At 36.5% G+C, this 13,645-nt stretch overlaps 1 protein-coding gene and 1 long non-coding RNA gene across 2 annotated transcripts; one reads left to right on the forward strand and one right to left on the reverse strand.

Annotated features, from left to right (window-relative positions):
- Positions 1–2,983: 2,983 nt before the first annotated feature.
- LOC148921356 (uncharacterized) lies at positions 2,984–5,018 on the reverse strand. Its single transcript, XR_016123393.1, has 2 exons — positions 4,811–5,018; positions 2,984–4,736 (listed from the first exon to the last, which is right to left on the reverse strand). It is a non-coding gene; the product is annotated as an uncharacterized LOC148921356 (long non-coding RNA).
- Positions 5,019–9,695: 4,677 nt separating this feature from the next.
- On the forward strand, positions 9,696–13,150 carry LOC103336735 (cytochrome P450 714C2-like). The gene is made up of 5 exons (XM_089044092.1): positions 9,696–10,150; positions 10,772–10,998; positions 11,210–11,457; positions 11,719–12,073; positions 12,503–13,150. Exons 1-5 carry the CDS (start codon positions 9,859–9,861, stop codon positions 12,926–12,928), a joined length of 1,548 nt encoding a protein of 515 aa, XP_088900218.1. The 5' UTR covers positions 9,696–9,858; the 3' UTR covers positions 12,929–13,150.
- Positions 13,151–13,645: the final 495 nt, after the last annotated feature.

Consider the following 13,645-nt stretch of genomic DNA (forward strand, 5'->3'; position numbering starts at 1 on the left):
CTACACCCTGCAAGTCAATATCCTCATTAATATTTAATAGTCTGCTAATTTTTCTATTTTTAAGTGATTAAACGAAAATTAAGAATTATCATGACTAAGTGAAACGTGAAGCATAAATATACAGGAAGAAAAGTTGAGGTTATACTCCAAAATTAATTAATAATGGAAGGGTGATCTAACTCCTTAATTATAAGTCCTCAAAATTTCTTAACTACAATATGAGAAGTTCTTCATATCCCCACAGTTCATATTTACTTACTGTATATGTACGGTGGGATCGACCTCAACTCTATTAGCTACAGATGTATTCTGACTTTTGTGGGTAGTGAAAGAAAATTCATGTAAATGCATCCTTTTCTCTACCAATAAAAATCAAAGTTGTGATCAAATTTTATTTTTTTTTTTTTTTTTTGCATAGTCGTGTGACTAAAGTTACGTACGTATAATGGTCTGCTCGATAAAGTGCAAAGTAGGCTTGCTGCCTGGAAAAGGAAGTGTCTGTCCTTGGCTAGCAGAGCTACCCTCATCCAAGCTGTCACATCTTCCATACCTGTGTATACAATGCAGACTGTTAAGTTACCAGGTAGCATTTGTGAAGATCTTGATCGAATTAATAGGGATTTTTTTTGGGGAGGCAATGGAAAAAAGCAGAAGGTTCATTTATGCCAATGTGATTTGGTTTGTCGTCCTAAATGTAGGGGTGGTCTAGGATTCAAGAAAACTGCAGACATGAATATGGCCCTTTTAGCAAAGATTGGTTGGAGGATGCACACTCGTGATCAAGGGTTATGGGCTCAAATTTATGAAAAGAAGTACCTAAAGGGCTGCTCTATCTTGGATACTCCTAGGGTCTCCAAGCAAGATTGTTCTGCTACTTAGAGAAGTGTTCTCTATGGTGTCGAGTTGCTGAGAAAGGGAATGGTTTGGAGAGTAGGGAATGGGGACAAGGTGAATTTTTGGAAGGACAATTGGGTGGCTGATCTCCCTTTGTTAGAGTATGCAGGGGTGCAGTCAGGGATCGATTTGGATTGCAAGGTTTCTAATTTCTTTAAAGAAGGGTGGTGGGATGTTGAGAAGTTAAGAGCTGTTCTTGATAAGGATATGGTGCAAAAGATCACCTGTTTTCCTATTGGTTTTGGAGGTAATAGTCAAGATGCTCAGATATGAAACCCTACTTCTAATGGGCATCTTTATTGTTATAGCTGATCCATGGGGGTTCTAGTTGGTCTAATGCATGTTGGAAGGGTCTGTGGAGTATGTCTATCCCGCCTAAGTTGAAAGTTTTCTTATGGCTTGTTTTCCAAGGTAAGATCCTAACTAATGAGCAAAGAGTTAGGAGACATTTAGCTGTGGAGTCTTCTTGTTCTGTTTGTGGTTGGCACTCTGAAAATATCATTCATACTCTTAGGGATTGTGGGCGTGCTAAGGTTTACTGTTCTGCCTCCAAGTAATTTCCATGTTTTTTTTCTTATATGATTATCCTTCGTGGCTTCGGAGCAATCTCTTTTCTAAAGCTAAGTGGGAAGGGAGGTCTCCTTGGAATATCATGTTTGTTTTCACTTGTTGGTATGTATGGAAGTGGCGTAACAAGTACATTTTTAATGATGCTGAGGACTTACCTTGTGATCCTAGGAAGATTATTTGTGCTGCTGTTTTGGATTGGGTTAAGGCTTCTAGTATGAATTGTAGGAATATGCCTAGAACTCAGGTTATGCTAAGGTGGGAGCCGCCTGGAAATGGATGGGTTAAGCTCAATGTGGATGGCACCTGCATGAATGTTTCTGGGAAAATTGGTGCTGGTGGTGTGATTAGAGATTGTGTTGGGGAGTGGTGTGGAGGTTTTGCTGTGAACTTGGGGAAATGGCGTATTTTGGATGCTGAAATCTGGGGTTTATTTTTTGGCCTCCGATTAGCAGTGGCTAAGGGCTTCACCAAGATCCTCATTGAAATGGATTCTCAGATTGCTGTGAATCTATTCCAACAAAGGGATTCTCTTTGTTTCCATCCTCTAACTGCTTTGCTTTCAAACTGTGGGAAGATACTTAGACATTTTGAGAGTTGGGATATCCAGCATATTTTCAGAGAGAAGAATGGATTGGCGGATTGCCTTGCCAAATGGAGCCATAATCTAGACTTGGATATTCAGTTTTTTGCTTCAGCTCCTATTTGGGCTAGCTCTGCGTTAGCTGATGATTTGTTGGGGGTCACTCGGGGCCATTTGATTTGTACTGAATAGGCTTTCGGGTTTTGTTTTGGGGCTTGTCCCCCTCTTTTTATCCAAAAAAAAAAAAAGTTGTGATCAAATTTCAATTTGTACCAAAGCTGACCAACAATTGGCGTTTGTCTTGCTTGTGGCAGCAATGCAACATGTCTTTCACATTTGACGGAGAAATTCTAATATAGGAATAGGGGATCCTGTATGATCTTATGTCCTCGTAATGCATTTATTGAGCTTCATTATTAAAAAAAAATATTTGGTTTAAGAGCATTTCCACTCATGGTCTTTTGTCATGGCAAAAGGCCTCTTGGGCTAAAAAAGGATCCGGATTCTCTGCTTTGATTTTATTTGCCATGATCTACTTAAATTTTGTTTTCCACATGCTACCTTAGTAAAATTTAATCTAAGGGATTTAAATTGGACACACTATCCTTAAAATTAAAACCCAACTTACTCTTAATTAAACCCAACTTAACTAACGCCTAAACTAATGTCTCTAGCCTTTTTTTCTCCTTCTTCTTCTTCTTTGTCTGCATGTTTCCCCCCAGCCCCAAAATCTTATCGCTTATCAATGTGTTCGTCAACAAAGTTTTTTTCGGTGCAATTGGCTTCATAAATTGCCACCGTATAGAAATAGGTTTATGGATTATCCTGAGTGATGCAGTAGCTGCCCTGACCACGCAAATGTAGTCAAGAGGTTAACAGGCTGCCAAATTCTAACCACACGATAATAATGTTGATTTCATCAACAAAAATCAGAATACGTAGGCGTAGTAGTGTCTAGATATTGAGCAGCATATGACTAGATTCAAATTCAGGGCCATACATGCAACTGTTATCATCTTCCAAATGCAAGAGCAATAAGTAAAATGCCTTGGCATGTGTCAGATGTATATATAATCAATTTAAAAGCTTCTGATCATACGTCTTTGAGGCCATGGCTTCACCAACAATAAAAATTAGCTGTTTGTAAAATCGCACTAGACATACCATAAGCTCATGAGTCATAAGACCAGGATTGATATCATCATTCTTTATCACTGAATTCCGACGCGCACCCGCTGAATTCCGACGGCAGCAATGTTTGGGCCCAAGAGGCATTGCACCAGTCACCTTCACTGGCCTTGGTAAATCTGCCTTTTTGTACAGTGTAGACATCACACGTGGTTCTCTTGGCTCTCATTGATCAAGTATCATGTCTTCCAGGAAATCTTGAATAGAAGGGCATCACCAATACTTTGATCGACATATGTTACTTTCGAATGAAAGCTGTAACTTTGGTTTTGCCTTCTCAGAGCATTTTTGCATATATGCCTCTACTCCATTCTCAGCCCCTACAAGATTTTTCTGGTTTCGTTCAATCATGTGCGAGCCTTGGCTTTGGAGGATTTAACACCTGCCTCCAATTCAGAGATTCATGGCACAAAGTTATGGCTTTTGCACAAGTGGAATATGATCTGCATATGTTCTAGTTAAAATTTGAATACCAATTATCTTTATGAAACTTGAGAATTTTTTACAGAAAAGTTCCTTTGTAAATTACAACCCCTTCTCATCTACATCATAAGATATATAGGCCATGATAAACTTTAGAAAGACATGAAGATATGCATTGATAAAACATGTAAGCATGTTCCATGCTATAATTCGTGGATCCTGAAAGTGACAATAGAAAACTTATCTGTTTGCAGTTCGGCTCGTGCCTCCATAGAAATTGGTTTGTTGCCCAATTCCAAATTCATAATTCAGTGCTATGACTTCTTCAACTACATAATATGATTTCGAACTTAATGCTGCTAGGTCATGAAACTACCAAAAGCATGGGGTAGAAATTCTTCTCTATTGGGGGCAGTAATTCATGCCCCCATTCGTGCCCCTAATTCAATCGATTTGTTACAAACGGTTGCATACATCCCAATAAAAATTGGATACTAATCTCTGAAAAGTTGAAGGCTCATTTCACGAAAATTCTTTTGTGAGATTTTAGAGCCGTGCGTTAATTTTTTTTTCGGTCGAAATCTGATGTCATTGAACAACCCAAACGGGAAGGAGCAATACAAACAGAGTTGGATCAAGAAACAGCTAGAACTCAAAGCAAGTCTAGAACACAGCTTCTAACCCAAACAAAATTGAACTAATTAGTAGGGGGGCATGGGAGCCCATCAGTGACGAGGACACGCATTGTGATTGGTATAGCCCAATTCACATTGTGTTATGGCAAGAAGATGCACTGTAATAAAAATTTATAGTTGTGAAATGATAAAAGAGTATAGAGATTCTTCTCTGTTGGGAGACTTAATTTATGCCCCCATCGTAGCTTCCAAGGCAAGAGTGTATCCATGGCTTCTCCTTATGACTTTTTGTGCGATTCCCACAGACGGCTCCAACTGTTGGAGCAGGATTTCTTTCAAGAAGAAATACCTCCACATGTTATTGACTGAAGTCCACACGCTTCCTTGGTTGAAAAAGAACTCTGAATTGCGTTCCCGAGGACGAACGGTGGAAATGGGGTGAGTATCTGCAAAAGCCACTCTGACGCTCAAGTCAATGTTTGTGCAACGAACTCTTAGTGTTCAATTAAATTTCTCGTACCTTTGCTGGAGGTCTAGCCGGATTTCAATAGTGCATCGAGTTCTTGAGTTTAGCCCCACTTCCCTCGCTATGCACTTCTCTAGTGGGAGGGAAGTTCAATCATCACACGTCTTTTAATCATGGCATATGGGTTAAGCCATGACACGTGAGATTTGGTCCCCACATTTGCTCTTTCAAGAATATTGATTGGGGCTGAGATAGGAAAAAAAAATAGAGAGAATTAGATTGATTGTTAAGAAAATGAAATGCAACTACAATTCCAAAGTTTAAGTATTATAATTCTATAAACACAAGCACAAGTTGGAGCCCAATTCAAACAACAGTAAGAATAGCTCACATGTTAAGGATCCCTAAGCAGTCAAAATCTACGCAACCAATGGGCGCTATGAGCCAGTGGTATTGAAATGCCTAACGGATGCAAACTTCCAAATGTTCACAAGGAGAGAGAGAGGATCAAATCTGTTTCCTATTACAACTTTTCTACATTGTATTATGGAGTTTGTTTGGTTCTATTTTCTTCTTCTTCTTCTTTTTTGTTGCATGAGTCTGTTCTATGTTCTTCCGGATCACAACGCTACACCAACGCTCTCAACGTAAGACATTTTATTAGTTGAAAAAAACAGTAAACTTAAAACAAAGGAAAGAAAACTAAAAAATAGACCATATCATCATAAAATAAAACAAAGAACGTGCAACTAGTATATATAGTTACCCAAAAACTCTTAAAATTTTGAATCTCCACTAACATCACACTGTTTTATTTCTTTATATTTTAGACTTTCATTTGCTCATAAATTTTCACTTCAAACAAGTCATCATACATTAGTTCCTCTTTTATTAAAAAAGAAAAAGAACAAGAGAAATTGAACTTCCAAGTCAATATAACTACATTTGAGTCAAGATAAGCAGGATATAAGGCCATCTCCACTGACCAAGACGCAGTCCGCATGCAAGGAGGGCCCGCGGTTGTTGTGTTGCAGATGATGTCGCGCACTGGTGTTGTAGTGCTTTAGTTTTTTAGTTCCAACAAAGACTCAAATCAACGATTTATATTAAATTCAAATTATTTTAATGGTAAAAAAAAAATTTAATTGCTAAAATTTAAATTCAAGAATTAAAATAATATTTTAAATTAATCTAAATCATACCAACCGTAAACTCTATAAATACCCACCTATTTCTTAAATAAAATTATATTTGTGGAATTTCAATTTTTTTTTAGGTCAAATTGTTCAAAAAATTAAATACAAATTTATAAATAAACACAATCCTAGACATGTATTTATAAAAAAACCCAAGCACTTTTTAATATAGAAACACACCCAAAATCAACAATTGTATATTTTTTGGGTGTGTTTATAAATGAGTTTTGAGTGTGTGTAATGATGGGTTTTGGGTGTGTTTATAAAGTGTTTTGGGTGTTGGGTTTTTTTATAATTTCAGCCCCCATTTTGGGTGTTTTAGTTAAACTCTTATGAAGTTATCTAAAAAGATTAGATGAAGAAAATTAGACTTAAACCATTCTTAAAAAAATTTAATAAAATTGCTGCTTAAAATTTGAGTCTAACGGGTTGGGGTAAAAAACAGTTTGAGTCCAAGCAAAACTCAAATAATTATTTTTTGGAGGGGGAAATTTGGGTTTATGACCAAATGGGTCGGAATACTGTTTATAGTAATTGTTCTGCAACTTGCAAGGCAAACCTGTGTTGATCGATCGGCTGGTAGAAATTAGAATTACATCATCACACCTTTGATTTTGTGAAAGAAAAAAAAAAGTAATTGCTAGAAAAGAATACGTAATAGTAGTAATACAATAAATATAGTAGCTATCAAATGATACGGTAGGTGATTATACTTCGGAATACAATAAATATAACACTACATACCACGTTAGTTTCGAAACTCAATAATCACTGTGTAGCGTCTAAAATGATTATAAGCCTTTCAGAATCCAAACTATAAAAATTAAAAGAAAAATAGTGAGTTTTACTCCTATATTATTATTATTTTTCTAGAAACATTCTCCGTACTTTTCTCAACATAGTTTTGGTTAGATTTACCCCTAACTTCTTATTTATAAGGAACAAAATATTAAAGTAGCAAACAAAACTTTTCAAATTGATACGTAAGTCAACAAACTTCAATTTTTAAGTCCCGTATCCGAAATAAGACAAGAACAATATTGTTGCATTGCTTTAGTCTGTTTTCAGAAATGTCCTTTTTTTTTCGGTCAAGTCAGAAATGGTCCTTAAATATATGTTTTGTGCAGTAATGCAAGACTACGCATTTTTCAAAGCACATGAGTTTAACAACTTAGTGACCTTTTCCTGACTTGACTAATCTAAGATATTATATCATCAATGGGCACAATTAAGGCAGCAATTTTACAATGAGTGCTGCTATTTCCATTCTATCTTATTTTCCCACTCACCATATAAATTTTAAAAAATACAATCCTATTTTTATACACACCAATATTCCTAAAATACCCTTCTAATTATTACCTCATTTCCTCTCTCCTTTATTCTCTATGCTCATGTCTTCTCTCTCTCTCTTACAGCCCACACATCTCTTTCTCATTTTTGCTCTATCTTATTTTCCATCTTTTACACTCCATCTCTGTCTCTATCTCCCATGTTTACTAAACTAAAACAGTTTTTTGCTGTAATTTTTATTTTTATTTTTGCAAATATGGATTATGCAAATATAATCACATTTATGCTCTTAGCTTTCTACTATTGTAAATAAACTTTTTCTCCAGAGTTATCCAAGGACTAGAAATCTATTGAACTTTGCAATACATATATATATAATAAATATATATATATATATATAACACCCATTCTTAAGACATGAGAATGTCAAAGTACAAAGCCAAACATATAAGGGAAAAACAACAATACTCGCCTTCTTCACCTTCTCATGAGAAAGGAGTCGTATTCTTGTGTTTTTTTTTTCTCTCTGTCAAACGATAGGGTTACTTGAGAATTGAGAAGTTTGCCTCTATTTTTTTCCTCTTCTTTTTCCTTAAGTCCTTTTAAGTCATTTTACAATAGGGTTAAATTTGTCTTTAAAAGTTTAAAGATAAGTGAGTGGGAAAATAGGACAGATGAGTGAAAATAGCAGCACACTTTTGGAATAATACGACTAAATATGACTTCAGATCTGCTGTCCCTATATGAGTGGCTATGGTTGGAAAATTCAATATTCAATATTCAGATCAGTGCCCTTGACTGGGTGGGGACTTTGAGCATTTAAAATTTGAAGATTTGAAATTGTTAGTCTGGTAGAATACAGAAGTAATTCATTGTGGGGTAACCAATGAATCATGATGTAGAAAGTAGTCTCTCTCACTCCCTAGCAACATCAAACCTACAGTACCCCCCCAATTTCCTGTTCTTGTCAATACATTTCAAAGTTGTCTGCGTTAGGCATTTCAATACCACTGACTCAGAGGAATTGCAAGCAATTTTACGAATAATGGTGAGAGCATGATTGCTATGGCAATCCCCTTGACTTCCTTCCTTTCCTCTTTTGAGAACCTCATGTTGTTGAAATTTTAACAGTCCCATTTGTTATGTAAAATAATGAAGCTTTATTGTAGTGCGGGGTTTGCCAATCTTGACCATCATACCAAAATTTAAAGCTAGAAACTATGCAAGAGGTTTATTCTCAGTGGTTAAAACAGCTTATCCTTGCACTGATTCGATTCCCTTTCTTAATGTCGCTTGTATAAGAAAACAAAATAGAGCAAGAAACTATGCCAAACAATAATTAATATCGCTAAGTTCTACTTCTATAGAGAACCATGGACATAGACTGTTTTGCATGTCCATAGTTCCAAGTTTTTTTCTTGGAACCATAGACATGCAAAACAGTCTATATTACTAGCTAGTTTCTTCCTATACAATTTTTAATATGATTTTTATTTAATGAATTAATAATCTCACACTTGACGGAAATGGCAGGAAGAGAAAAAACGCAAAATGTAATTGAGGGAATAATATCTTAAGGAAATAATAATAATAAAAGAATTGCTCACATAGTCATCATTTAAAATGAAATGAAGGAGTTTTCCCCCGTAATGCAGGTCTAAACAAAATAATATTCTGACTAGTTGATAGTCTTCATTTTACAACTGACCAAATCAAAGCTAAGCAGTGAGCAAACGATTTCCGAGTAATTTCGTTAACTGCACAGCAATTCACACATAACTACTTCTGTTTTTTTTTTTCTTCATTACATTGGAGGAAAGAATACCCCACTGAGATTCCATCTTAAGTGCCTTAGGGGGGGATCCACCACCGTGGTGGGATCCGTTGGTTCGTCACAGATTCACAACTCTCAAGTCTTATGCCTATCTCTATCAGCTAGCACAGCCAAACTTTAAGGACCAAATTAAATCACTCATCTTTTTTATACATAGATGTGTTAATCCTAAATAAACAAAGCCTCGCCAACATATGATTCTTAAGTTCTCTCTCTCTAGTTCTCAGGAATTCATAGAAAACGAACATTATAACTTCCTCATATACTCAAACAGTGGAATAATACATCTTTTTACCATCTGATCTTTATTTTACATTTTCATATGGACTCTTGGATTTTGGTGAATGCAGGAGAAAATGAAGCAGAGAGTGAGAAATTAAATGAGTTTGAGGGGTCCCTGTAGACTCTGTAGCATTGTTACTTTTTCCTGTTCTTTTTTGTTCGGATGTGGTTGATAGAAAAGGAAAAAGCAGATTGGAATGATCACTATAGAGAAAAGTCAGAAAAATAATATAAATGGAAAAAAAAAAAATTGAGAATTTGCAGTATTCAAACTTTTACTTTCAACGAACAGCTCTAGACGGCAACTTTCGCCTTTGACAAGCGGCTAAGCTACTGTGAATATTAAAACTCATGTATAAATATCAATGAGAGTCTGCAAAATTTGAAAATCATCAACAACAAAAACTGAACTCTCTCACTCTCAGAGGGTTTGAAGCATCGGGGGGTTTTTGTTTTTTCCTTCTTCCTTCCTTCCTTTCTTTCTTTCTTCCTTTCTAATGGAGCTTCTTCAAGTTGATGTGAAAATGTTGATGTCCCTTGTTCTGCTAGGGTTTATAGGATTGTTGGTGCGCTTGTACAATGGGCTTGTGGCGAAGCCGAAGAAGCTGAGGTCCCTGCTAACCAAGCAAGGGATTAGCGGACCCCCGCCTACTCTTCTTCTAGGAAACATTATGGAGATAAAGAAGTCTCGAGACTCCAGCAATGTTTCCAGGGAGGGGGAAGCTCCCACCACTCACAATTGTGCTGCTCTTCTCTTTCCATTTTTTGAGAAGTGGAGGAAGCAATATGGTATTATTACTGTTCGTTTTAAGTATACATGTTGTTCATCTATATCATATATTTAGGGTAACGACCACAAACCCAGTCGAACCACCACAGACCGTCGTCAAACCCAGTCACTCGAACCAACCACCACCTAATTGAACCACCACTAATTCAAACCCAGTGGAACCACAACCCAGTTGAACCCAAATTGAACCACCACTGTCAAACCCAATTGAACCTTCCGGAAAATCATTCACCACCGACCATGGCTCAGTGGAACCAAGTGGAGATTTGTGACTTCGAAGGGGATATGTGACTTCAAAGGGGAATAAGAGAGAGATCAGGGGGGAGAGAGAAAATGAGAGGGAACCAGAGAAAGTTTGGGAGGGGGGGGAGAGAGAGAAGGAGAGGGATATCAATATGGAGGAGAGAATAAAGCAGATAGAACCAGAGAGTGAGTTCAGGAGCGAGAGAGAAAAACAGAGAGTGGGTTGTTGTGAGGGAGACTAACAGAGTGGAGGCAGCGTTGGGCCATAGAAAATTCATAATAAAAAAATGACTACGAAAACTCATAAAAAAATGCTAGTATTTTCAGTGAATCTTAATTTATTTATTGTTTGTACTAAATAATTAGCTTATCTGCAGGTGAAGTGTTTGTGTTTGCACTTGGCAACACACAGATATTATATGCGAACCAACCAGACGCAGTGAGGGAGATTACAACATGCACGTCCTTGGACTTGGGGAAGCCTACTTATCAATATAAAGAGCGCGGCCCTTTGCTTGGTCAAGGTATTTTGACCTCAAATGGCGCCTCATGGGCCCACCAGCGTAAAATCATTGCTCCTGAACTATACATGGAGAAAGTTAAGGTATGTATTTTGTATTGATATTGTGGATAGTATGTTTTAATATTGACAGATTATGAATAATGATATTCACATCTTGATATCGTATTGACAACCGTTTTTGAATAAACAATGGATGTCATGTTTAGAGAAGGTTTGATTTGTATATTACTATATAATTCATAGCAAATGCTGCCAAGAATTGTTGTGATTGCAACTATGGTAAATCTTGCAGGGAATGATCAACTTAATTACAGAGTCAACAGCTACTCTGATAAATTCATGGAACAGTAGGATTGAGGCAGAGGGAGGAGTTGCCGACATAAAAATTGACAGCTACATAAGAAGTTTCTCTGGTGATGTAATCTCAAGAGCTTGTTTTGGAAGCAACTACTCCAAGGGGGAAGAGATATTTCAGAAACTAAGAAATCTCCAGGAGGCTATGTCCAAGAAAATCTTTTTGACTGGAGTTCCTGGAATGAGGTACCTTATACTCACAATTGGGGCTTAAGGTTTTCTTACATAAATTCATGACCAAACAACTAAAATTGGAGAAAATTAGGGTAGAGACTTTGGCACTCTAATAGAGAGAGTGTATGCAATGCAAACGACTAATTTTTTTCTTTCTCATTTTCCACTTGAAAGTAGTTTCGCCTATAGGTACTGTGAAATATATGGTCAATAAATGTTGTACATATAGCTCCCCACAATCTTATAGTTAATTGCTATAATATATTGTTGCAGACACCTTCCCACGAAGAGCAACAGGGAAGCTTGGGCATTAGAAAAGGAGGCTAGCACTTTGATCCTGCAAGTAGTCAAGGAAAGACAAGCAGCAGGATATGAGAAAGACCTCTTGCAAATGATTCTTGAGGGTGCTCGAAACACTGATCTCAGCCCAGAAGCAACAGACCGCTTCATTGTTGATAATTGCAAGAACATTTACTTGGCCGGCTATGAAACCACAGCGGTTTCAGCCACTTGGTGCCTCATGTTGTTGGCTTCAAATCAAAAATGGCAAGAACGTGTCAGGGCAGAGGTCCTTCAAATTTGCCAAGGCCAGATACCTGATAATGAAATGGTTCGCAAGATGAAACAGGTATATATTTTTACACCATTGAAGAATTTAAGATATAAGAGTAACTATCCTCCTATATATTGTTGTGAATTGGCTCGTCATTAAGTGTAGGGAGGGAAAACATGACAGAAAACAAGAAGTGTCTGTCAAAAGAAACCGTTAAAACACGTCTCATTTTCCATCATGTTTTCGCTCTAGAGCAACTTGCAGTAGCAACATAATAAGTTTAGGTTGCATCTGACATGAAAATAATAAGTTTAGGTTGTCAAACAATCTGACATGTCTAAAACCTAAAAAACCTAAAATCTTTTCCCTGATTAATTTACAATCTAACAACATGATATATTTAGTCTAACAATGGTGAATATTTTACATGTTTGGACTTACTTTCACAGGTAGAAAATATCAGTTAATTAACATAAAAACTTGACTATTGTTGAATGTGTGCAGCTAACAATGGTGATTCAAGAATCACTGCGGCTATATCCACCAGTTACTGTGGTGTCAAGGGAGGCTTTCAAGGATATGAAATTTGGGGACATAAATGTTCCAAAGGGTTTCAATGTTTGGACCACAGTAGTGACACTGCACACTGATCCAGAAATATGGGGTCCAGATGCCTACGAATTCAACCCAGATAGGTTTGCAAATGGGATCACAGGAGCTTGCAAGCTTCCCCACTTGTACATGCCATTTGGGGTTGGACCAAGAGTGTGTCTTGGACAGAACTTGGCCATGGTTGAGCTCAAGGTTCTCCTAGCCCTCATAGTCTCCAACTTCTCCTTCTCACTTTCTCCCAAGTACAAATACGGACCGGCTCTTAGATTGGTTGTGGAGCCAGAGCATGGAGTTGATCTCCTAGTGACGAAGCTGTGAGCTGTTTTATTAGATTGGATCTTTTTTAACTATAAACTTTCTTGTAACAAAACAGAGTAAGGGTTAGCTTCCTGGCTGTCTGTAGTTTACAAGTTTGTTCACTTGTTTAAGCCTATAGTATATAAAGTTACTTGTTCTAATAATGCGTCTTTAATATTTCATCATTTTCACTCCTTGTATGGTTTATTGAAAGTAAATGATATCACCAATTAGTTCTTGATTTGTTTGGTAGTTTTTGTTTTTTCCAAATGTCTGAGTATGTTTCAAGTTCGAATACTGATAAATAGATAAAATAATAATAATAAATTCATACTTCCTTAGTTCTTTCGCGTCAGTTTACAACATCATTGGACATGTGCATATGTGTTTGCAACCGGGTTAGTAATTTTAGTATTTATACACGTATGTAGGTATTTTTGAAAATATTTTATTTTCTGTACACTTCTCAAGATAAGGAAAAGTATACGTTTTTTTTAAGTCAACATATTATTTGCATATTGTACATGTGCTTACATATTTTTACGAATAACACACATTGTTTTTCTGAATATTTTGCAATAATATTATAGCATATTTTATCTGTATTTTTACGTATTATTCAAAAACAGACTACAAATAAACAATTTTAATATTAAAAAATTAATATTTTATATAAAAGCTGATATTTCACCGTCAATTGTTAGCGAAATTTAGGAAAAAACTCAAAAGAAGTAGCCA

The sequence above is a fragment of the Prunus mume genome, linkage group LG1 (assembly GCF_029339155.1).
Source record: "Prunus mume cultivar Tortuosa linkage group LG1, ASM2933915v1, whole genome shotgun sequence".
Taxonomy (NCBI): domain Eukaryota; kingdom Viridiplantae; phylum Streptophyta; class Magnoliopsida; order Rosales; family Rosaceae; genus Prunus; species Prunus mume.